Consider the following 24,497-nt stretch of genomic DNA (forward strand, 5'->3'; position numbering starts at 1 on the left):
GAGCATGGAGCAACCTCCAAGACATGTGCTGCGTACTTACAGGTCCACTACATTGTTTCGCTTGAGGCTCCTCCCAGCGAAGGAAGGAGTTAGTCTGTGGTTAGCGAGCGCTTGTGTGGAGCGGGCCCGCTTTGCCGCCACGCTAAGTCGGGTAAGTCGTCTTCCTTGGGAACGCTCCAATATAAATTTAAGTTACATGGGATTCTTTGTGGGTATCTGCTGGGGCTTGAAAACGCGAGAGAGATTGAAAGGGGTAATGCAGGGCTCAAGAATTCTCAGAAATCGATGTAAAAGTCGATGCAATTCCTTTCCGTTATCTTTGCCAGAACATAGCAAGTATATTGTTTGTACTCTATTAATTATTAAAAAGTGCAGTTAAGAATCTGACGCATTTGTATATATGTCACTTCATTAAAGGGGAAAAAAATAATCATGGAAGAAAAGTTAATTCAGAAAAGGGAGCATATGGCAATTTGATTTCAAGCGGAGATACATCAACGAACGAAAATGAAAGAAGGAAAAGAAACAAAATATTAAGAGACGAAAAGTTCCATAGTCAAAAATTAGTGTATGGTATCAAAAGTAAATATCCAAAGGAAAGAAGGGTATAAAAAGTAGGGATTAAACCAGGCACAGCGCAAAATGGGAGGTATATGGCGTGGTATAGACAAAATATCATATGCGAGAAAAAGAAAAATTCAACATGATCTGTCCAGGTTGATTTAAAACATGCGAAAAAAAGAAATACGAATGACAAATGAAACATGGACGGATCTGTCAAAAGAGTGAGCGACTGGGTAGATAGGTGTTGCCAAAAATGACAAAAAACAACTGCAGGAATTCAGAAACTGAGAGGTAAATTTTCAATGAAAAATGAGAGACTAGGAGAGAAAAATCAAGAAAATAGAAAATGATATGTTAATGTACAATGGAAATAGAGAAAGCGTGGCTGAGAATCGAAAAGAAAAGCCGACGCTCTGAAGGAGCAAAAGCGAACGAAGTAGTAAAAGAAGCGAAATCGCTATGCAAGTGGGAGTAAAAAATGTGTGAAAACAGGGTGAATATGAAAATCCAACAAATTACAATATTTCTGAATGATGTAATTCAGAAAAGAAAATAGAATAGGGAGAAGATGGATCTAAAAATAAATGAAATGGAGAAAAAAAATAAGGGGTGAAACAGGAGATAAATGAAAATTTCATCCAAACAATCTCCATTCACCATCTTTACAACTTTCTTTCCCCCCGTTTCTCGTTCTCTCAATCGACAAACCAATCAATCATATAGACGGCCCAAACGGCGCATCCCCACCACCCACCCTCCCCTCGTCCTGAGACGAAATAACCCCGCCAATCACACTATCGCCATCATCGCCATACGAGCCATAACCATGATAGTTTCTCGCCTGCGCATCCTGGTCATAGCTCGATTGACGCAGGAGCGGCGGCGTCGTCGGCGGCTCCAGCTCCAATTCCAGCTCCAGCTCCAGCTCCTGCGGCAGTTTCTCTCCCCTGCGCGTGGACAGCCTGCGTGGGCCGCTGCGGCCGCCACTGTTGTCGATGTTATTGTAGTGCCTTAACGGCCGGCTTTCTGAATAGGTACGCCGGCTGCCAGTGCCCATTAGCATGGGACCAGGCGGGGCGCTGTACGTTGCTGACGATTGACGGACATTTGAGCTTGGCGGAGTTAGGAGGCCGGAGAGGAAGCTGGGTGGGCTATTGCTGGAGCCCTTGGAAGGGGTGCGATGGTCATTAGCATTGGCAGTGGCGGTTTTGGCCATCTTTGTGTTCGCGGGCGAAGGGTTGGAGATGACGGAGTTTTCTCGTGCTTTGCGCCAGTTGCCCCAGGCCGCTGCGGCGGCTAAGGGCAAGGAGCGTGGGGAGGCGGCGAGGTTGGAGAGAGTAGATAGCGACGGAAATTGCTGGCTGCCGTTACCATTGCCGCCGGACATGGCGCGTTCCTTTTCTTGCTGCTCCATCTGCATGTTCGCTTTGAGACGGATGGCTGCGTCGCGGACAGCTTGCTGGTTGAAACTTGGCTGGGAGAGAGTGTTGATGATATCCTGCAGATCATCCAGGCGGACACCGAGGAGTTCGCGGAGCCAGTTGATTTCTATCTCGCGCTCTTTTACTTTTGCAGGCGCATCTTTATCAATGGCTGCGAGTTCCTGTTCTAATTCCTCGATACGGCCTTCGCGCTGCTGCAATTGATCCTGCAAAACCATGATGGATTCCCGGAGCGCCTGCGGTGAGATCTTCTCGGGGATCTCGGAGCCTCTGCGGAACGTCATGGACGGCGACGTTGGCTGGCTAGGAGGCAGGGTGGAGGTAGTCTTGGCATTTTGTGCCGCCTGCGCCGCCGCGCGTGCTGCCGACTTTGCAATCTCAAGCTTCTCTTCAACTAGGACGAGTTTATCTTCCAGATGCTCAATCTTCTCATCCCGCAGCGCTAGTAGCTCCATCAAGTGAGACTCGCCACGCTGTCGATCTTCCGAGGCATTATGTAAAGCTCGTGCATGGCGTTCGCGAAGATCGTTCAGGCCGCGTTCGTGGAGGAGACGCTGTTCCTGAAGTGCATTCTCCTTCGATTCAGCAGATTCCGTGAGAGCAAGCCTCTTCGCATCGGTAGCTTCCTCCAGTTGCAGCTCGTGTCTGGCCTTAGCTGTATCGGCGTCCAATCTGACGCCATCCAATTGGTTTTGGAGGCTGCTGATTTGAGACTCTAGCTCTGCACGAACGTAGTTCACCTGGTTGTTAGCCGCATCAAGATCGGCCTCCATAGACTTTCTAGTCCTCTTGATTTCAGCATGGCTACTTTCCCGCGCCTCGTTAAACTCGCGTTCGAAGCGAGCAGCTTTGTTTTGCAAGTCGTGATTTTCTTGTCTCAGAGTCATCAACAACTCCTCGAGCCGTGCATTTTCCCGCTGCGACTGTCCGAAGATGAACCGCAGCTTGGTTGCCTCCTTCTCCTGCTGCTGAAGGTCGCCAATTTCCATTTCTAGTTTTTCTCGCAGTTTCACTTCACGCTCATAACTTGCCCGAAGCGCTGTGTTTTTGGCAATCAAGTCTTCTTCCTTCTTTCGCCAGCTGGCTTCGTAGAATGCAAAGTTGCCAGACGCGCTGGACATATCCTCTTGAAGCCGCTCAAACTTCTTACGAAGTCCCTGTCGCGCAGCCATGCTATCCTCGATCTGCCTCTTCATATGGTTAATCGTAAGTTTCAGATCCTTATTCTCACTTTTAACATGCTCAACCTGCGACTTCCAGTGGTCTGCCGAAACCCTGTACTCATCCAGAGTTTCTTCAAGAGTAATGTTTTTCATAGACAGCTCCGAGAGAGTGAGTTGTAAACTCTCTTGCTGTTCCTGGAGTAGTTTAGCTTGCCTCTCAATCCGCTCCGTTTCGGGAAGTCTCCGTTCTCTCAGGTCTTTGAGGGTTTCTTCCGCCTTTAGAGCTGATTCACGATGCTGGGCTGCATCTTCCTCTGCAATTCTAAGAAGTCGCTGACATTGAGCAAGGGAATCCTGAGCATCTTTGCGCGTTTGATACTCCTTCTCAGCCCGCTCCTCGGCTACTCGTAACATTGCCTGCATTCCTTCAACTTGGAACTTGAGCGCCTCCATGTTATCAATTTGAGAAACGGATTCAACAGGCGCATTAAGTCGGGGATGTTCGGAAATGGCATCGATAATGACTTGCCTAATATCGGTTAGCGGTTCTGGAGCGGGCTCAGTCGGTTTAGACATAGCAAGAGTCTTTATCTCCGCAAGCGCGGTTTGGATTTCCGAAAGATCAACCAAGGGAGCCAGAGCAGGGACCGGAGGCGGTGGCGGTGGAGGGATAGTTTCGATACGTGGAACCTGGCTTGCCAGCGCTTCAGCGACAGCTTGCTTGATTTTATCCACACGTCTATCCCTCCTATTCAGCGGAGATCTTGACCTATATTTCATGAAAGTGTCGTCCTCCTCTTCATCCTCATCATCTGCGTCACTATGTTCAACAAATTCAGCCGAGATACTCCTGCGTTGGCTAACTGATCGTGAAGCAAGAACGTCAAGCGATTGCTGGATGATGCCTAACGTCTGCTCGAGAGGATCAAGACGGTTCTCAAGGATCCTACCAACAATCTCGTTCACATGTCGGTCGAAGAAGAGGCTTCTCTGTCGCAGCTTCGCGTCCTCGCCAACGGAAACAGCATCGTCCCAATCACTCACGTGTTCGATCTCGGGGTTATTGAGATGTCGTACAGGGGATTGACTACCGCCACTAAGAGCGCTTCGCTTTGGCGATAGTAGGTGCTGGGATTTCCCATCAAGATCTGAGTGTATCCTGGGCAAATTTCTGAAGGCGCGATCGCTGCCTTTTATACTTGGGCTGGGAGCGTTACTGCGAACAGTATAGCTGGGAACCAGCTGCGGTTGGGTAGACTGGTCTGCAAAGATATCCTGGTTTGGTGGCTGTGGGGTGTTGAATCTCTCAATACCAAGATCTGCGTTATCGTCATTTAGCTGCTTCATGACGGCATCTATCTCATCCTCATTGAGGGAATCGTGCTCCGCATCCTCGGTCATCACTTCACTCAGTGGCAACGTCTCTTCCTCCTCCTCTTCCAGAGCTCTGAGATTATCAACCATAGGAGAGTGTTGAGGAATGGTACTTGCGAGGTACTTGGCTGGTGGTGGAGATGAAGGCGGCGTGGATACAGCATAACGGGAACCTTCGAGACCAACGTTATTTTTTGGACCAGATGATGGCTGCATCTGCTTAACAAGCGTTGGAACTGGAGTAACGACCGGAGCTGCAGGTTTGAACTCAAAAGCCTCCGCAGTAGGCTTAAGTACCGGGGGCGGCGCCTTAGATGAGCTATCAACACCCCCATTGCCCACGCTCTTGGAGATTTGCTCGTCAACGGAGATTTCAGCACGTTCCATAGTAACTGCAGTAGGATCCTCATTCGCAGGTTCAACCCGGTTCTGTCCCTTGGAGTCCGACAGATTTTGGAGGCCATGAACCCCAGGACCAGAAGGGAACGCATCATTGAAAGCGGCAGCCTCAAATCTGTTTTTGAACTCAAAAGGACGCCATTCTGCAGTTTGGCTAACAGGAGTATCATTTGAGACAGGAGTGACGCTCTCAACAGTTGTCGTGGTATCTGCAGTGGTAGGAGCGGCAGGGTAGATGTCTTTGCTATCAGTGCCGATATTCTGATCCACCTCTGGCTCTCCCGCAACTAACCCGGACACAGCATTCGCATTTTCTTTTCCACCCGCAGGCACAACAATATCATTAATCGGCACCATATCATCTCCATTCCCACCAACTGGACTATGACTCAGAAGCGCAAACTCAACTTCCTTGTCCCCGTCGCTCCCTTCCCTTCTAGCACGCTTCTCCCGGCCAAGAGGACCAACTGTCCCCGCAGCTTCTGCAGGTTTCTTCTTCTTATTATTTACATTGGTGTTATTCATACTAATGTCATCCGGTCGAATTATTGGAATCGCCTTCGACAGCTTGGCTGGCTTGATGATTACGGATGACATGTCGAAATCACCAAATATCTTGCCGCCTGTGAAACCTGCTGTTGCGTGGGTACCGTCGGAACCGGACACGGCCGTCTTGCTGGGGACATCTGCCGTGGAATCTGAAGCGAAGCTGCGGCCCGGGTTAAAGACAGGTGCGTCTATGTTAAAAGACGCAGTGGAGAAATTGAAGTTGGTATTTGAGGAGATGGAGGGAGTTGTGTTCGTATTACTGCCCCCCAGCGGTGCAAATGATGGCGCAGTCACGTTGAAGGCGCTGGAAGAGGTAGCGCTGTGTTGTGACACGCGCGGGCTGAAGATGGAATGCGAGGGTTGGAAGCTGTTGTTTGTATTGGAAGATGGATAATGTGGTGGATGTTGTTGCGGTGGCTGGAAGCTAGATCCTGTAAAAGAAAAGGTGTTGGACTCGAAGGAGCCGGATGGGTCGAATTCCCTGGCCTCGACGTTGAGGGTCGACGCAGACGTGCGCGATCTGTGTCGTGGTTTGAAAGAGGTTGTACTTGTTTGATCGCCAAACTGGCCATGGAAGGAGCCTGAGAGGCTAGGGTTTGTATTGATGTCGGAGGCATCGAGTGGGAGATCTCCTTCACCTTCGCCATCATCGTTTTGCTCACCAAAGAGCAACTGCTGCGGCAACACCTTTGCTGGCACATTGGAAAGATTTGACACGGGTTCATCAGCCACAGCCCACCGCGACTTCATTAAATCATCAGTAGGCTCGCAATCGTGTTCATTCTTATCTTCTTCCTCCAATTGACGCCTAATGACATCTTCAAGATGGTACTCCGCCTGCTCCACACCCTTCTGTAGTGTTTCGCTCACGTTATGACGATGTCCACGAGGGGTTGGATGGGCAATTTCTGGACCCGACGATGGGGAGTTTGTGGCATCGGAATCCGCCGGCGTTTCGGTATTCGAACGCGAGGCAACGAGTTGACTGGGATCTTCTTCGTGCTGTCGCTGTCGCTTCTCCTGTTGTTGTGGCTGCTGATGGTGTTGCTGCTGCTGCGATAAAATGGGTAGCGGGCCCTGCAACTGCGACAGCAAACCCGCCGTGTTAGGGAACTGCAAATGTATCTGCTTCGCATCATCAGACGCCAAGGGCGAAATAGGCGGCAGCATAGAATTTATATTATTTATATTCGACAAATTATTCGCTGCAGAACCCGCAGGAGAAACAACCCCCTGGTGCCCGACGAAGAAATTCGGTGACGCCAAAGCACTCTGCGCGGGGGGTGTGGGCTGGAAGGGAATGAATGGGAACCCTTGGGTGTTGAAGGAATGATCTGTCCCAATGAGACCAGGCTGAGCAGGGAAGGAGGAGCTGCTCGGTAAGCCAAATGGTGATGTAGCAGGTGACGCAAATGCGCCAGGTGTTGAGGCTGCTAGTGTAGCTTGATTGAGTGGTGCGGAGAAGGCGTTCGTTGACAGGCCAAATGGGTTACTAGCTGCGGATGATGTTGGGATTGGTGGAGAGAATGGAAGGTTAGTATTAGGGAATTGAGACGAAGCCTGGCTCATAGGTAAAGATCCCCCTGGGGAAATACCGGTGGCTGAAGCAGGTGGGTCGGAGTCGAGGAATACACCCAATGCACGTAACTTTTCTTCTTTGAGAAAATTGACATACGCCTCCCACTCGGATTGGTCGGGGAAACTGATGGTATATTTGTTCTCCCGCCATTCCCTCTGAGATTCGTGGGGGTCTGGGAATGCTGGCCGGCTCTGCGAGATGGCATCCAACCCCTTGACACGGGATCCGTCGTCATATCCCTGTTCTTCCCATTTCTTTAGCCGGCTCGCCACATCAGTGGGTGTAAGCAGATGGAAGCCGCCCTGGCTGGAACCGCGACGGTCCTCAAGGGGTAATGCAATGATGCACTGTTTCTTTCCCCATTGCACTTTCTTCCTAGGTCGTTGAAAACCAGGGGTTGATGTCCTGGTTTGTTTGGGGACAACAAGTGGACTGGCAGGGAGAGGGGGATGATTGACACCGCCATTGGCTTCATTCGGTGGTGGTGGGGGAAGTGGCTTATCAATGGGCGAAATCGGAAGGCTCGAGTCACCAGCTGACGAGGAGCCGTTTGGATGAGGGCTTAGGGAAGCTTTGGACGAAGCCTCTTTGTCCGACATTGCTGCTGCTGAGGTAGGAGTAGGGGCCAATTCGTGTCCAATATCCCAAAAGTCGGACTGTTTCAAAGTATCCGTGCTTTTCTTAGGGATGTGTTTCGGCCGGACGCGAGATCGAGGCGGACGGCCGTTGTCCCGAGGAAGAAGCAAGTCCTTGGATTTGTTTCTACCAAAGCTGCGCGATGTGGGGGTTTTGAGGAGGTCTTCGTCCTGAGAATCGTCCTCAAGACCAAGCCAACCCTCAGACTGGTCCTCGCTCAGGTGATTTCTGGCTGTCAGAAATGAACCCGTGCCACTATCCGCTGAGTCGTCACTTAACCAGTTTGTGCGCTCTGTTCGCGGCTGTCCGGACAGATACTGATTGATCCACTCTTCCGTAAAATCCTTGATAGGATTCCCCTGTCGGCCCCTTGCCGCGCCTCGGCCGATGGAGCCGTAGAAGCGCCTTGAGACGCGCGAGGAGGACGGTTTTACGGAACCTTTGTGATTACTACCACTTCTCTTTCTTGAATTAGAATGGGTACTTTTCGTAGACGAAGGAGAATCTTCCTCGCTGTTAGTGTTATTGCTATAACTTCCTTCCCGTCGACGATTTCTCAGAAAAGACGAGGGATATCGCTTGGGACTCGGAGTCGCATACGGTGAGCCCCAGACCGTAGTGTAGTAAACGCTGCTATCAGTTTTCCTGTGTTCCGGAGATGAGGAGAGGGAATCAGATTCAGCGTGGTACTTGGGTAACGATGGAAGAGAGACCAAACTGCTGGCGGCACCGTAGTTGCTAGGAGCCGGGGAGGGGATTCGGGAGGGCGGCAATCCGAGCGAGGGAGCAGCCTGGAGGCCTGAAGCCCCTGGAGTCACTGAACGCCTCAGAGATGGTATTGTCGCGATGGGAAGGTCTCCGACTGGGGTTGTCTGGCTCTGTCCGTTAACAGCTGTTAAACGGAAGACAGGGTTGGTCGAATCCGCGGACAGATCTAAGCCTGGAGAACGCAAGGAGATGACAGGTAGAGATTAGTCCAGTTTCGGTGCGGGAGGGGAGGCATAGGTTAACTTCATCCCATAAAAATGTAGATTAGAGGGGGGAGTTTCTGTGTGCAGAGGAAGCGGATTGGACATGTTTCGTTTCTTTTTCTATTTTATTTCAAGGAAACCAAGGACAAAAAAAAAGAAAAATCACGTCACGTACTTTCCGTGTCGTCTGTGGCAGCAAGCACCCGCTTGCTGCTCTGAATATACCCCGGAATCTTGAAGCATGGAAATCAAACAATGCGGATGGGAGGGGGGAATATAATACAGACGCAGGCCAGGTGGTGTTGGTGTTTGGCGGGTGTTCCTGTTCAACCTGAGAAAAAAGCCAACGTTGCAAAGGGGAGGACTGGCAGTTGAGGGCTGAGTGGGCAGGCTATTTATTGGTTCTTTTTTTCTCTTTCGTTTTTCTCCTCCCTCTAGCTCTTTTGCCCTGGTTTATTTCTTTTCTCCCTCGGCGAACACGTTGACAGGATTGACGCGACAAGCGGTGGACGGGGGTTGGGCAGCGAATTCGGGGGGGCTTCGGACAACGTGCCCGAAGATAAGAATATTTATAAAAAAACCAAAACCAAACCAAACCAGATAACAAGAAGAGATAAGAATATATAAGAAGAAGAAGAAACGAAGAAGCGGAAGAAGAGGAACACGACAAACAACGACGACGACGAGGACGAGGGATGGCGAGAGGTGACAGCTACCCGAAGTAGGAAAGGAGAAGTAAACAAGACGGATAGACAGGCGATGGAACCATGGCGCTGAACCCGCTCGACACTCTAAATTCTGGTTGCCACCCGTCGTCCCTGAATCCGAGAATGACGGGATGGAGATAAACGGGAGCCAAAATAATCACGGGTGTTAGAGAGCAGCAAGATTTATTGATCGCAAGACTTCCAACACAACAAGACAACAAGCCAACTCGCGCTCCGTCTTCCCCTTTACCTTTTTGTGTCCCTCTTCCCCCTTTATCCCCAAGAAGGGAATGGGCGCGGTGCAAGCGAGATTATTCGTATTGGTAATTACCAGGATTACGCGCCAGATCCGACGATTTGAGGGCGTGGGATACCACCCTCTTACGGTATAGGATACATTAGCCTCCGTCAGCGGAGGAATGCAGAGGAACAAAAAGTCACTCTGCGTTGGCCTGCGCATTGTAGTTAGCTAACTATTCGTCTTCTCAACGCGACTGGCCGCAAAATAATTGTTTTAACCTCGTTCTTCGCTGTTGGTCTACTCTGGATAGATAATTTACAAGGAAAGAAAAAGAGAGAAGATAGTTCCATTACTCAAAGGGGTAATATGGCGTGTATAGGAACGCCTGTGGGTATCACAACACATCTCCAAGCACTTGGAGACATACACAGCTTAACACGAGAACGAGCAAATGAGTAATTGCGAGGAAAAAATACCATACACCAATAATAATAGCCAAGATAAACAGAGGTAAATGGCAAAAAGAAGAAAAAAATTATTGCCTGGTGTACGTGGTATCTATCGATCTATGGTATCCACATATACCCCGAACGGAGCATATACATATATCCCAACAAAACATCTGTCAGTAACAAAAGGAAAAACAGGAATAAACACAAACACGGCAAAATTGAAAAGAGAGGACAAGACCCTCACCCACAACTACCTGCTACATGTGTCCTCTCACCCCTTTTCCTATCCATCCCTAACACTGGACCTGATACTTCGCCTTCCGATCCGCCGTGTACATGCCCCAATGCTTCTCGCTCGCGGCTTTGCCATTATCACCCACGCTATCCGGCTTCCACGGCTCATCGAACGCCTCGAAGAAGAACACGTCCACGTTCCACGCGAGTAGGGCGCAGACGCCCTTGTCGTGGAAGGTCTTCGCGTTACTCGTGCCGGCTTTGGCGTTGCCATAGTTGGAGCCGCCGTCTGTTTGGTTTGGTTAGTGTATTGAATGGCTTTCTGGATTATAGATAAAATCTATCTTCAATAAGGGGGGGGGGGGTTCAAAGGAGGAGCAAAGGAGGAGCAAAGGAGCTCGTACCGGTTGGCCATCCGGTTTCGCCGGTGGCGATGTAGATATCCTTTGCGCGGGAGCCGGCAACCTTCTGGATGTGGGCCATGGCGCGGGCCATGTCGTCGAAGAGGGTGGCTGTTGCATTACCAACTTCCTGGGCCTGCCAGAAGGCGAAAGCGTTGACGAGCCTAGAAGAGGAGGGGAAAAGCAGACACAAGTTAGCTCATCCGTTTCACATTGTGTGACTGGCTGGCTTGTCGGACAGGGCCAAGAGGATATGAGGAGAATGGAAGGAGAATGGAAGGAGGACAGACAGGTAATCCACGCCGCCATGGATAAGAGCATCAGCGGTGCCATCATCATATTTATTCCAGCTGTCTGCAGTGCCCACGCGTACACCGGGAATTTGTTTCTTAACATCATTGATTTTCGCCAGGAGTTCTGGGCCAGTGAAGTTGCCGCGATAGAGCGTCTCGGAGCCAACTGTGATAGCAGAGATAACGTCTTCATTTCCCTTGACCGCCTTCTTCAGAATCGCAGTATCAGCTTTGAAGGAGGTTTCCACATCGGGCCTATATAAAACAAGTGTTAATTTTTGTTACTATGATTATGACATATACTTATTTAATCGTCCAGACGGGGAAGACCGTCCAACAGATAAAAATAAATGGAAAATAAATATATATATAATGTATAAGAAGGTGGCAGGGAGACATACCAAATCCCAAGAACAACCTTGAAGCCCTTCGCTTTCGCAGCAGGAATGATAGTCAGGGCGTTATCGCAGTCGCTCGCGGAATACGTCCGGACTAGCCGCGTATGGGCCTTGAGGACGTCGAAGTCGTCCTCGAAATCCTTTTGCGTCTTGCAGCTTCCATCGGCGTTCTTGACGCCCATGGCAAAGCCGAAGGTGCCAGCAGCGGAGACCACGGCCGGACTCACTGCTAGGGCGAGCGGGAGGAGGCTAGAGAGACGCATTGTTTATGCCGTATGAGAATAGAAGCGAAGGTCGATGTTTTGAACGGAGTTCTAATGAAGGTGTGGGATTTCCTTTCTCTATTTCCTTGGTTTTGTAGTGTCCTTTTGCTGTTAAATAAAGGATCGTTGGATGTTTCAAAGAAGGGAAGGGGGAAAAAATAAGGGAACGAAAGGGAATGAAAAGAAATCGCAGGAAGGAAAAAAGAAAAAGAAAGAGAGGACTGAAAACTTATTGAATGAACGGATAGGCCAAAGGACAAAACCAACGAAAACGAGAGTGGGAAGTGAATTGCGAAGCCAGTGGGAAAGGAGCGTTGGGTTTTGGGAGAGGGAAGAGAGTGAGAAGAGCAGCGGCAGAGAGTCGAGCCTCCTGAGGAGTAACTAACTACTATGGGGACTGGCAGTGGCAACGAAGCGGGAGTTGGTGGTCTGTCCCCACACAATTACCATGGGTCGCGGACCGCAATCGGTGGATGTCGATGGGGCCTGCCCTCGGGTTCCAGGCGCCCGGATCGATCAGGGTCAGCCCAGCAGCCAGCGGAACCACCAAACAGCACACGCCGCATCACCCGTTGGACCGTGGGTGCTTCAAAAGATTCATTACGTTGTACGGATGTCTAGTCGAAATTATGATTGCCCCATCGTCACAGACATGTGTCTAGGGAGGCAATTCTTCATGATAACGTTACCTAACCTCCTACCCTAGGCTCTGGCCCAGGTTTCACTTAACTGGTTAAGCGTTGCTTGTTTGCTCCTAAGCGGCTGGCGGCTGGCAACCACTGGAGAATTTCAGGGGGCCAAAAAAACCATCTTGGCCCTCTTTCCGCGAAACCCTAGGCTTCTACACAGAGCGGCAGCGTGCGTGGCGTTGTGCAAAGTGGAGCGACAAAAAATTTTAAGTTAGGGGATGGTGGTAAATTTTCGGCTTTATGGTGAGTATAGGAACTGGAGATCTGACCATCGGTGTTGGACAGTGCATTTACCACTGCTGGAATGAATTTATACAGAATATAAACTGGAACTCTTGAGGATTTGGGATGATTCGGGAGGATTTGGAGAAAACGACTCTGATCAACTTGTGTAACTGACAAATGCACGCCACTACTTGATGAATCCCTCAACCTTGTGCCCAGTTTTGAAAGAGAAAGAATTCACAACTGTTCAGAATCATGATATTCATTCCTCACCCCACCCATCCCTCACTCTATCGCCCAATACTTGTCCCAGGTCGGCTTTATTGCCCCTTCTCTCCTACAGTTAATAGTAACCTAAGTACAGTAAAGATGATCATGGTCTTTCATGTTATGGTATGTTTGTAGGAAGTCCCTCCCCAGGAATGTATGTACTGTACGTATGTAGCATTAAACAAAGAAGCGGATGAAAAAAAAAAGATAAAAAATAAAAAGCGAGCGGATCTAGACCTAAACCGAACAACTCACATATTTTAAAAAGAAGAAGAAAAAGAGGACGAAGAGGAAGAGGAAATATATAAACACTATCCCCGCTGCACATACTCCCTCGCCTCCTGCGGCGTAAGTCGCTTCCCCGTCTTATCATAGAACCGCGAACTAATCCGCAGCCATTTCTCCTCATCATACTGCGCCGCCAGCCGATTGAGGAGCAATATCTCCTCGAGGCTGAAATTCTCGTCAACGTAGAGGATTTTCTTCTTGTGGGGAGTTCGTGTGTAGGTGGACGTGTAGTTGTCGGCAACCTATCAATCAAATGTCAATGAAGAAAGGAGAAGTTGCTTTGGTTTCAAATATAGTAGATGGATATTCAATACAGAACGAAGGCTCTTTCTTATTAGCAGAAGAGAGGGGGAGGAAGGGGGAATATGAGGTGACATGACGTTTTATCACCTACCTTGCCGGCCATGATCAGCGGATCGGAGAATGAAACTCGCCGCTCGTGCCTCCGGTTCGTGTCTGTCTGCTGCTGCTGCTGCTGCTGCGATTTTAAGCTAGCCTCGCCCTGTGCGCTGGTATGTGGTCGTGGGATCTTATGTTCCACTGCCGGCCGAATTATTCCCCACCGAGTCTTAAGTGACTGAACGGGTCTACCCATGGACGTTGATATCGCTTTCCAGCTCATATCCTCCGCCTTTAATCGCCGCAGCGTATCATCATCATCTGTTGTCCATCCCTGTTGTGGCTGTTGTGGCTGCGGTTGCGGTTGTGGCTGCTGCTGCTGTTGAAGAGTTGGACTGATGCTCGCATTATTCGCGCTGGAACCGCCGCCAGTGCTCGCCCCATTTGTTTGCACCTGATCAACCGATGTTTGGGGAACGGATTGGTATTGTAGAGCAGACTGGGTTCCGTTCGGCTGGTTGGCATCTTTGGACGGAACGGGGACGTAGACGAGCGGAGGGTAACCTGGGGGCAGGCTGGGAGGGGATCCATTGCGGAAATTGACTGGGTATCCCCTAATTGTTGTGGAGCGAGCAGCTAGGTCCGCTGTTGCTTTCTTGCTCCTGGCTGCTGTTGCGGCTTTCTGGAGTTCCAGCTGTTAGAAAAGGAGGATATTTGAACACCCAGGCATTGCTGTCTAAACCATTTTTCCTACCTTGTAGGCTGCCGCAGCCATCTCCTCCCGGATCGTCTTGGTGCTCTTGAAGACATCGGCAAAAGACAGCTTCAGCCCTCCCCTACCATCGGTATATGCAGGCATGTTGTTTCTGTTTATTTTGTCTGTCGTTCACTCCTCAAGCCCCGTCGCTTTTCAAAACCACTGATGAGTTACAGACAGGGAGGGGGGTTGAAGCATTTGGTATAAGTTATGTATAAACATGCGAGTGTGTGTGGGAGAGGTACCATGAGTTTTTTCACAATGAAGAGGAAAACAGGAAGTCACCCAACAACGGAGATCCTCCTCACAGAGCCAGCCAGGCTGGGTGAGTTTCTTTCCAGAAATTAACCTTGAAATATTAATTTTTTTCCTAGTTTAGAACTCCACTAAACAAAAAGATAGCTGGGGAACCATAGAATGAGAAAAATAAATATAGGTATATAGAAGAGAGGATCTCTTCATAGACAATATCAAATCACCATTTATATTCTGTCACAGGAATATACAACGGTTTTTCTAGAGAATTGCAAGCGTAAGTGTCAATAGAAGTTGGAGAGAGCATAAGCAAGCACAACCTAGAAATGCCTGGATGATTGTTTGTCAATGCCAATGGCACACACATCCACCTGCTGTTGTCTGTTAGGAATCTCTGCATGACTGCCTCGTTCTGGCAGAATAAAGGCCATCTGAGCAATCGGAGCTATATAACAGCAGCCAGCTCGTCCCACATCCCACAATCCGCCCACCCATCCCACTACTCAATAAGAACCCGTTACGGAATCCCCTCTGGCTGACAGGTCGAACGGTAAGTGAAGCCGCAAGAAGTGATGAGTTGTCCACAGATAGTTGGACTTGGGCTGCTGGGTCGTGCATGATGAGCTGGTGTGAGTTTGGTCATGTTAAGCCAAGCTGGCTACGGTGGGTCAAAGAGACCAATTATGCATCTCCACCTCAGGCCCAATCAACGAACGGCAAAGGCTAAAAGCAGCCAGATTTCAGCTATTCACGACCTCGACGAGCAAATTATACCCAACACATATGCTTGCAACGCTCTCCAGTGTCTTTATTTTTCTAGAAGACCCAGCAGCGTATCTCCCGGCGGATTCTGCCTCGTCCTCCCGAAAACCCAATTGAACCTAGCCCCAACACGCTGGGTCCCGGAACGAGGACACACCATGCGATTCTCTCCGGCCACGGTGCTGGTCTCGTTGCTGGGATGGATAGGGGTCGCATCTTCACATAACATCCTCCTCCGGGCACACTCGAGAGAGTGCTTCCACGAGGACCTGCACAAGGATGACCGCATGACCGTCACCTTCCAAACCGGCGACAGGGAGTTTGGAGGCAGCGGGAACCTCGACGTCAGCTTCTGGGTACGTCGAACATGATCACGCTACACTCCCCTCCGCCCACCCACCCACCCACCCACACACACACATCATTTGCCAATCTACCCATTGTCACCATCACCGTCACCGCCATCGCCCCGATAGATAGTTGAAACAAAAGAAAAATCTAACTGCAAAGCAATAATAGGTCCAGGACCCCTCTGGTAACCGGCAGTATACCAAATACTCCTCCTCGGACGAATACTCCTTCACAGCATCCCTTGACGGCAAATACATCTACTGCTTCGGCAACGAGGCCTGGTCGTCGAATAGCAAAGAGGTCTCTTTCAACGTCTACGGAGTCGTCTACGTTCCTGAATCGGAAGCGTCCACCGATCCTCTGGAAGCTGAAGGTTAGATTTGCTATGTCTCTCACCACGATAACTCACCTTTATCTACCTCTATATATAAACTTCTTCGCAATTGATTTTCTTGGAAGAAATATATCTTCTAACATACATCGTTTTGCTTTTTATCAGTCCGCCGTCTCTCCGAGGAACTATCACAGGTTAAAGATGAGCAGTCCTACATTATTGTTCGGGAACGCACGCACCGCAACACTGCCGAGAGCACCAATGCTAGAGTCAAATGGTGGAGTATTTTCCAACTATGTATAATCATTGGCGAGGGCATTTTCCAGGTCTGGTGGTTGAAGCGATTCTTTGAGGTTAGTGGCTTCGTCAGTTTGGTTTTGCGGCTGCTGTTGCTTAACATTGTCCCGTGTCCTTTTGTTAAAAGAACATATATACCTTACTGACTGCATTTTTCTGCTTTGCTATAGGTTAAACGCGTTGTCTGATGCTAGATTTTGCTCTTTGGTTGGAGGTTGGAGGTTGGAGGATATACATTATAGTTTCTTTTCTTTTCTTCCCGCCCCCCTTATTTCTATTACTATTATTATAGTCGTTGTTTTCTATTGATGCGAGCCATTTTTTGCCATTACGAAGCGGCGAGACGAAGAAATAAAATGACTATTTTTCACCTGATATTCTGTTTCCTGAAAAAAAACACGTTACGCCTTTTTAAAAACGGATGTCATTGCAGGATGGGTGTTTTGCCTCAACTCTTCCAACATACATTTTCTACTACAACTTTTTCACCACTCCTTTTGCATTCGGTTCGCTTCTGAGCCATTTGTCTCGATACTGTTGGAATCGTTATCTCAATTATGACGTGGGGTGTTAAGGGCTATCTAGTACTTACTTCTCTCACTCTGTAATTGTGTATTATATCTTGCTCAGCGCACGCGAGAGCTGGCTTTTTCCGCTTTAGAAATATGATAATTTAACGAATGTTCACCAAGCTTCCCCGCAAACTAATCTGCCAAACGAGCTTATCCAATTTACGGTCCACCTGTTGATATTTCGCACAGTCTCAGTATCGAAAGAATAAAAGAACAGTATGTCCTACGGAAGGGCCTTTGACATAAATCTTGGCTCGGCAGAAAGCAAGGAAGGCAAAAATCTAGGCCCGGAACTCAAGATAGTTTACCATCTAATTTGTCCAGCCTTGTCTAATAATTAAAGAAATATGTTATATCTTATCCCAAAGGGAAATATTAACCTATCACCCTCAAATAAACAGCCCAACCCAGAATAGATTATACGAACAATCATTCTCAACAGCAACTTACCACGACGCACATCCACTATGTCGGAGGTGACGACAGCACTTGAACTCCATCTTCCGAGCAGGCGTATTAATGCCTCAGATATGTCGCCGGAGTTTCTGAGAAGGCATCACCTAAAACATGGAAATGGCCGCGGCGATGACCACGAGGAAGATAAAGACGATCCGTTGTTGCATTTCTGCTGGCAACAGCAGAGGTGCGGCTCATGCCTGGAGGCTTCGAGAGCGTGCAGCTGGTGTCCTGATGTATGTCTTTATTTCTTTCTTGGGTTTATATGAAGCCCTATCGTCGATCTGCTTTATGTTTTCCTATATATAGGTGCGCATGCATCCTTCTACCAAACCCACTACCATTCATCTTGCCTATTTCTATATCATCCTCCTGTCTGCAAATCGCTTCCCCGAAACACACATATTCACACAAAATAAAAAGAAAGAAAGCTAATTAACCCTTCCCCGACTCAGTCTTCAACCTGCGTCCCCAACCGCTTTCCCTTCCCCCTCCTCGCCCCCCTAACCTCCCCTTCCATCTGCCCCTTAGGCTCCCGCGAGCGTTGGGAGCTACGCGCAGCCCCCCTCGGCTGCAACGTCAGCACCCTCACGTTCATGACCGGTGCGGTGTCGGTGTCGGGTACACTTTTGCTGGTGTTCGTGGGGTGGGTTATCGTTGTGCTTGGAAGGAAGGTATGGAGGGCTGTTCGGTTCCGGGGTGGGGGTCGGGAGAGGAGGAGGGGGAGGAGCGGCAGCGATTGGCGCTTTGATTTTAATGGTCGTGGTGGGGGGCGATGGTGGAATCTGGGGTCAGGGAGGAGGATTGTAGCCATTGTAGAGCAGGAAAGGAGGCCGTTGCTGGCTTAGATGTGGATGGGTGGAACCTGGGGCTTCCTCTTATGCATTTTTTATGATTTACGACGTTTATGATATGGTTATAGGGCTGGCTGGGAATGATATGTCATTGGGAGCTTTCTGGGAAAGATAGAACCTTTTTTTTTCACCATGGATTTGGTTTTTGGGATTATTGACTGATTGAGATAATGCTTTTCTCGCCTTGATTCGGCAGCAGTTTGACTTTCCATATAGATCTATTCCGTATATATTTATATCCCTAATCTCGACACCTGCCAGAGCGTTGATATTATCAGTCTCCTTGCCAAATTACCCCGAAGAGCCTCAAAGATGGAGCAGCACCCAGCTTGATACATATAAATATGTAAAATATGTTGGCAAGAAATCCCCTACAAAACGATATTCATCACCGCCCCAGCACGTTCTCCCAATTTTAGACCTTAAAGGTAACCTTGCTAACTTTGTACTCCACAATTGGAGCTTCGCCCTTCTCGTATATGAAATGACCACCCCCAACCCATACGCCTGTTTCGAGGCTTGCGTATTTTTCACCGCCAGTCTGGTTGAGATTGATCATAAGTCAAGCGCAAGTTCAGGTTGTGGGGGTTTGGGTGGGGATGGGGAGAATATGCTTGGGTGACATATTTCCGCTGCGGTTTGGACATATACAAGCAGTTCCTACCTCGAAAGTCAGATGGATAACTACGATTCCAATTGGTCGTTAGCTGTATGCTCCGATTTATGAACCCTGAAATACTAGGAAGTCGCGGAGAAGATGCAAGAAACAAAAATAATAAAGGAAGAAATAGAAGAAACGGGCGAATAGAGGATTCAGGGGGACTGTACATGAATTCCCAAACGAAGTAACCGTCGACTCCGATTCACCACTCATGATCGCTTCTACGGCCGGAGTCATATCAACAATACCGGTATAGTTGAGATATATGGTCTGGTTTTCGAGTTTTTACTTTAGTTTTTGAAAATAACCTAAACTGAAACACGATTGGAAAAGGCAATGCAAAAGTATTACCACATCGTCTCGGGTCCTTCAAAAGGGGTCAGAAAATATTAGCCCATTGTCTCTATATTTTGCAACACCATGGATCTTCTACTTCGCCCGGGATGGCCAGGTGGTTAAAGGGGGCTTGTATTTGGGAGGCATCGTGTATTGTCAAGAGATTTCAGAAATCTCTGGTGATGATTTGAGGGTCAGCTATACTTAATCACTCCATGCGCGTCGAGCCTCAAATGTTCTCCATCCGGGTCGACGTGAATGTAATCGTTGCCCTGCCCGACAAACTCGCCACTGAGCGCTGGGGAGAATGTGCTCTCACTCTCGATATTTCCAGAGATCATGGGCTAGAAGATATAGAAAGTAAATCATATTAGAAAATAAGTCGCTCTATTTTCTATAAGTATCTGAACTCCGCGTAGAAGGGCGTAAGGGAGATTGATTGATGTATACCGTAACCATAAGCTTGGTTCCGCGTGAAAAACTTCCTGTTTGTCCGAGTTGATAGATCAGAGTGTATCCGATTTCATTGTCATTTGCTTGCTTGATAACATTGTATCGTGGCTGAATTAAATCCCATGGGGTTTTTGTATTGGTGGGAGGATTATTTTCAATCTAGCTCACCAACAGCAGTTGGAGGTTTGATTTTGACCTGTTTTTCATTTTTGTTTTTCAACCGATTTGGTCAGTATGCCTCTTTGGTGTATCAATCGGGGTTGTCCAAGTCGTCATTGAGCTCCAGCAACAAACGAGGGTGATGCGGGGTATGGCTCATTTACCTGCATCGTAAAGGCTGGCTCGAGGCTTGGGAAGTGGGCCATGATTGTGCAGTTTGTCAGCTCGATTCGCGTTAACTACTAGGACGGATGGGAGGGAATATATGTGGAAGACTATAAGCAACAATTGAGAGCGGGAAAAGGAATGTCGAGAAGGGGGAGCGAATGTTTGCAGATGAAATATTACATGCCTGTTATACCCCACACTAATTTTTGCCCGTTTCGTACCTCGGTAGAAAGAGATTCTTGAAGATCTAGCAGGAGAAAAGAGAGGTAGTTCGGTACTAATGCGAACAGCCAGTTCGGGATTACTTGAGACCATGTCGAAGATGAGGTGCAATTTTGAGGCATTATTCCATCGATCTGATTCATACTGCTCCAACACTCATCCAAGTAATTTGATAGACCCTGCTTTTTCTTCCTTGCCTTTTAGCGAACTTGCCAGATCAAGAATTCTTCAATTGAGTTCATTAAAAGGGGTTTCCCTATCATCGCAAATGGCCCTGTGGCCTTGGGGTTTATCCTCAATTCTTTATCTTGCGTCAAGCTCTCTCAAGAATTTGGATCAGTCCTTGTCTAAAAGCCTCTCGTTGCCAACACTGCGATATTTTCAATGTTCGGGTGGAGGTTGCAGCGGGTATGACGTCACATGACAAGAGACCAATTTTCCTGTTTCGGACTGGTTCCAGCCCTAGTCGATCCACCGAACATATTCATTCCAGGATGTTTTACTAGTATTTTTCCAGACTGAATCAGGCGATGTACAGCAGATGTCAAATGCAACAAAAGACGGCAGCAGTGTTCATGTTTTCCCTTGCTTGATGCCTAGATTTCCTTTCACAAATTTCCAGTCCGCCCTTAGATGCTCTTGAGCTACCATCACCGTTGGCTCAATTGCCAACCTGGAGGAGCGAAGGGACCATGGTCAAGCTAGTCCTAGCTCTCTTGCTCCTAGCATCTCGGCCGCTCTGGACTTCTGCTGGCGATGCACAAGAAGCTAAAGATGGAAAGCTTCATGGTCGTTTTTTACATATCACTGGTTGGTTGTGCTGATGTTCCCAAGCCCTCAAAATGCGGAATGCATATCGATGCTAACATCAGTCGTGAAGATATACATGTTGATCCGAATTACAAACCAAATTCCAATACCGACGGGGATCACGATTGTCACAGAGGATCTGGACATGCAGGCTTTTTCGGAACTGTCGGCTCTGATTGCGACTCCCCTCTCACCCTGTTAAACGCAACAGTCGCGTGGATTCAAGACAACCTCGCAGACTCGATCGACTTTGTTATTTGGACAGGCGATGCGGCACGCCACGACAGTGATGAAAAAATACCACGTACGGAGAAAGAGGTTCTCCAGTTGAACCAGTTGTTGGCCAGCAAATTCCATGACATCGTTTCTACATCAAATGGGAAGAAAAAGGAAATGCGAATTCCATTCGTCCTTACAATCGGGAATAATGATGTAATGCCCCACAATATCTTGAAGAAGGGACCTAATACCTGGACGAAGAACTTTGCCAGTATCTGGGATCCTTTTATTCCTGAGGAACAGCACCACTCATTTGTTCACGGTGGCTGGTTTTATGTAGAAGTCATTCCCCACCGATTGGCTGTTTTCAGTCTTAATACGATGTACTTCTTCAGCTCAAATAGTGCTGTTGACGGATGTGCGAGTGAAGACGAACCCGGATATGAACATATGGAGTGGTTGCGGGTCCAGCTCCAGTTCATCAGGAAAAGGGACATGAAAGCAATTCTAATTGGACACGTTCCCCCGGCCAGGACAGATTCCAAGGAGAACTGGGATGAGACATGCTGGCAAAAATATACGCTCTGGCTACAGCAGTACCGTGATATAATCGTTGGGAGCATGTTTGGACATATGAATATCGATCATTTTATGCTCCAGGACACGAAAGATATTAAGATCGGTGATGGGGGAGCCAAATCTCTGCTCAGGCTGGCGAAGCGGGACAGCAGTGACGATCAGACGGTGTCCATACAATCACGCATGAATTATTTAACAAGTCTGAGGGATTCTTGGTCACGGTTGCCATCTCCGCCCGATACATCATCTTCCGCCTGTTCAGAGGGTGGTGTCGATAGTAAACTTAACTACAAATCTCATCTTGGTTTAGTTTGGGGTTTGAAACCCCAAGGCAAGAAGAAGGAGATGAGAAAATATCTGAAGGCCATTGGTGGGCCTTGGGCGGAAAGATACAGCATATCACTTGTTTCACCCAGCGTGATTCCAGACTACTATCCGACCTTGCGCGTGATCGAGTACAATGTATCCGGTCTAGAGAACGCTAAGATTTGGTCGGAAGCAACTTCGCATCACAAAAAATGGCAGCAGCCGACATTACCTTTGCTTGAGGATGTTGATATTGACACTCAGGATCTGCAGGAAGAAAGCAGAAAGAAAAAGAAAGGTAAAAAGAAAAAGAAAAAGAAGCCAAAAATGCCAAAATTCAAATCTCCGGAACCACCATCTACTACATCGCCACCAGGACCTGCGTATTCGAACCAGCCGCTAACCCTGCTTTCATATACACAATACTTTGCCAATTTAACAGAACTCAATAATATCCAAACGATGAGTTCTACAGTTGGCCGAGATCACAACCAAAAACTTCTCAAGCATGACCCACGAGAATCCGACGATGGCCTCCAGCCAAGGAAGTTCTCCTTTAAAGTTTTTTACGATACCAAAACAGACAAAGTATATAATCTGAAGGATTTGACGGTCAAGAGCTTCCTGAATCTCGCGAGAGGGATTGCAGAGAAGAAGAAGGCCTCGGGTGGGAGGAGAACTGAAGCAGGCGTAGCTCCTGGTTACCTAGATGGGAAGGCAAAAACGCCGCCAGAGGAAAAGAGAAATGAGTTGCCCGTAAATCAGAATCAAGGTCCGTCATTGAATTATTTATGCACGGGGATGGAAGCATCGCCTCCAATGACGCGGTCTCGCGATAGTCTTTGGTCCGTGTTCGTGCGGCGGGCATTCGTGGGGTTTGTCGACGATAACGCATGAGCGACTATTTATGCCACAGGGATTGAGGGAACATTTTTCAACAAATGATTACATATAATTTTCCCTTCTTTTCCTTCTTCCTATATATCCGTATATATTTACTTTCTCACACCAGGCGTTTCTGGATTTCTCTAGTTGGTTTTTTGGTTTTATCAATCTCTCTATTCATCTATTTACTTTTTGGCCTTTTCATACCCGATCCTTGAACGCCGTATATCCGGTATTAATACAAATTTGCCTTAAAAAATACTGCGTTTTCATTTTAGTATTATGGACGTTTTCCCCCTCCTTCATAATTTCGAACACTGGTTATCTCCTTATGTATATTATACCTTTAATGCATGCTTATGGTTTGTGCGTCATATTTTACGTTCCCTGCAGGCCCATCATGTTATTTTTCCTTATTTTGCTTCTAGTAACTACTTAATTTGGGGATTGTATGATTATAGTGTTCTCATCAGAGAGTATTGCAATGGAGGCATGTGATTTCGAATGGTGGAGAAAATAGGACGTTGTTGTGAGTCAGAAACGATGTTATCTATTCATTCTTTTTCTTTTCTTTCTCAAGTAAGAGGATGCTATAGCAGGGGTTTAGTGGAGGAGGGTGACCTGAGTCCTGCTGCGCAGTCGCAACGGGCGCAGCACTTCGCTTTGATAAGTGTGACTAAGCGCCGCCTATGTCATCGATTCTCAAAGGAGCAACATATTTACCACCGATGGAAGGAAATTTTGTTCAATGGCGATGAGATGTTCCTCTCAGCATTTCTCCGGCCCAGCTGTCAATTCCGTGGAAGGAATTCAGTGTCCTCAGTCTCCTAGAAATACTGCTCACTCAGAAATAGAGTAAACCAATACAGTAAATTTGGTGGGACACGTTTTTAAGAGAGAAAAAAGGGCTAAATGTCGCTAGAGAAGAGAGTAGTTGTTACTATGGGTTTTGGTGTTGTCTCATTTTGTTGCTCGAAAGGCCAACCGCTCATGATAAAGACGGAGGGTATGAATGGACAATCGACAATGGTCAATGTCATCCTCCCAGACCACAAAAGGGATATCTTCATCGCATACGACAAAAAAAAGGACGAAGGATTGATTCCTTTTGACAAGAAAGGGTGGTTTTTATGGGGAGGTATTTGGATCTTTCTTACGGGGAAAAAGAAGAATAGAAAGGCGCCCGAGGATGACGGTCTGGTTCTCTTTATGGTGTTCACTTGTCAAACCTAGAACGCTGGTATATTTATATCTTGTTGCAATACAAAAGGGCTTTGTTCGAGGGTTTAAAGGAATAGATGATGTTTCCAGTACAATAGGCATGACCACGAGAGGGATAGATTATATATTTAGCGCATGGCCTTGCTCGATTACTTCACAAATTAGCGTCAGGATATCAATGTATCATGAAGATTTATTAATCGCTGTCGAAAACCTGTGCTGGACCTAACGTTGGGAGGTAGCAGCGAATCTTTATGAGTTAGTTGAATACGCAGCTTCCGGAGTATGATGCCCCTTAAGTAACACCACAGCTCGGGAAGGCTAATTGGTCTAAGTCGTTAAGATCTGTGTGTAGGATTAGGG

General features: G+C 47.9%; 8 protein-coding genes across 8 annotated transcripts; 4 read left to right on the forward strand and 4 right to left on the reverse strand.

The window, feature by feature from the left end:
• Nucleotides 1-1,279: 1,279 nt before the first annotated feature.
• Nucleotides 1,280-9,844, reverse strand: HCBG_03628 (uncharacterized protein; the record flags this gene model as incomplete). The annotated part of the gene is made up of 4 exons (XM_045430677.1): nucleotides 1,280-8,568; nucleotides 8,853-8,892; nucleotides 9,350-9,389; nucleotides 9,612-9,844. The coding sequence occupies 4 exons, from the start codon at nucleotides 9,842-9,844 to the stop codon at nucleotides 1,280-1,282; spliced, it is 7,602 nt and encodes a 2,533-aa protein (XP_045288820.1).
• A 214-nt stretch (nucleotides 9,845-10,058) lies between these two features.
• On the reverse strand, nucleotides 10,059-12,009 carry HCBG_03629 (beta-glucosidase; the record flags this gene model as incomplete). Its single annotated transcript, XM_045430678.1, has 4 exons — nucleotides 10,059-10,600; nucleotides 10,716-10,876; nucleotides 11,003-11,260; nucleotides 11,407-12,009. The coding sequence occupies 4 exons, from the start codon at nucleotides 11,664-11,666 to the stop codon at nucleotides 10,371-10,373; spliced, it is 909 nt and encodes a 302-aa protein (XP_045288821.1).
• An 861-nt stretch (nucleotides 12,010-12,870) lies between these two features.
• HCBG_03630 (uncharacterized protein) lies at nucleotides 12,871-14,336 on the reverse strand (the record flags this gene model as incomplete). Its single annotated transcript, XM_045430679.1, has 4 exons — nucleotides 12,871-12,898; nucleotides 13,181-13,380; nucleotides 13,533-14,159; nucleotides 14,232-14,336. 4 exons carry the CDS (start codon nucleotides 14,334-14,336, stop codon nucleotides 12,871-12,873), a joined length of 960 nt encoding a protein of 319 aa, XP_045288822.1.
• An 836-nt stretch (nucleotides 14,337-15,172) lies between these two features.
• On the forward strand, nucleotides 15,173-16,421 carry HCBG_03631 (endosomal P24B protein; the record flags this gene model as incomplete). Its single annotated transcript, XM_045430680.1, has 4 exons — nucleotides 15,173-15,607; nucleotides 15,771-15,975; nucleotides 16,102-16,289; nucleotides 16,404-16,421. 4 exons carry the CDS (start codon nucleotides 15,173-15,175, stop codon nucleotides 16,419-16,421), a joined length of 846 nt encoding a protein of 281 aa, XP_045288823.1.
• An 851-nt stretch (nucleotides 16,422-17,272) lies between these two features.
• HCBG_03632 (uncharacterized protein) lies at nucleotides 17,273-18,109 on the forward strand (the record flags this gene model as incomplete). The annotated part of the gene is made up of 2 exons (XM_045430681.1): nucleotides 17,273-17,497; nucleotides 17,717-18,109. The coding sequence occupies 2 exons, from the start codon at nucleotides 17,273-17,275 to the stop codon at nucleotides 18,107-18,109; spliced, it is 618 nt and encodes a 205-aa protein (XP_045288824.1).
• Nucleotides 18,110-18,530: 421 nt separating this feature from the next.
• On the reverse strand, nucleotides 18,531-19,930 carry HCBG_03633 (uncharacterized protein; the record flags this gene model as incomplete). Its single annotated transcript, XM_045430682.1, has 5 exons — nucleotides 18,531-18,656; nucleotides 18,780-18,799; nucleotides 18,944-19,046; nucleotides 19,325-19,456; nucleotides 19,889-19,930. 5 exons carry the CDS (start codon nucleotides 19,928-19,930, stop codon nucleotides 18,531-18,533), a joined length of 423 nt encoding a protein of 140 aa, XP_045288825.1.
• Nucleotides 19,931-20,806: 876 nt separating this feature from the next.
• Nucleotides 20,807-22,925, forward strand: HCBG_03634 (endopolyphosphatase; the record flags this gene model as incomplete). The annotated part of the gene is made up of 2 exons (XM_045430683.1): nucleotides 20,807-20,924; nucleotides 20,995-22,925. 2 exons carry the CDS (start codon nucleotides 20,807-20,809, stop codon nucleotides 22,923-22,925), a joined length of 2,049 nt encoding a protein of 682 aa, XP_045288826.1.
• A 900-nt stretch (nucleotides 22,926-23,825) lies between these two features.
• On the forward strand, nucleotides 23,826-24,497 carry HCBG_03635 (uncharacterized protein; the record flags this gene model as incomplete). Its single annotated transcript, XM_045430684.1, has 1 exon — nucleotides 23,826-24,497. The coding sequence occupies one exon, from the start codon at nucleotides 23,826-23,828 to the stop codon at nucleotides 24,144-24,146; it is 321 nt and encodes a 106-aa protein (XP_045288827.1).

The sequence above is a fragment of the Histoplasma capsulatum genome (genome assembly GCF_000150115.1).
Source record: "Histoplasma capsulatum G186AR genomic scaffold supercont2.4, whole genome shotgun sequence".
Lineage (NCBI taxonomy): Eukaryota > Fungi > Ascomycota > Eurotiomycetes > Onygenales > Ajellomycetaceae > Histoplasma > Histoplasma capsulatum.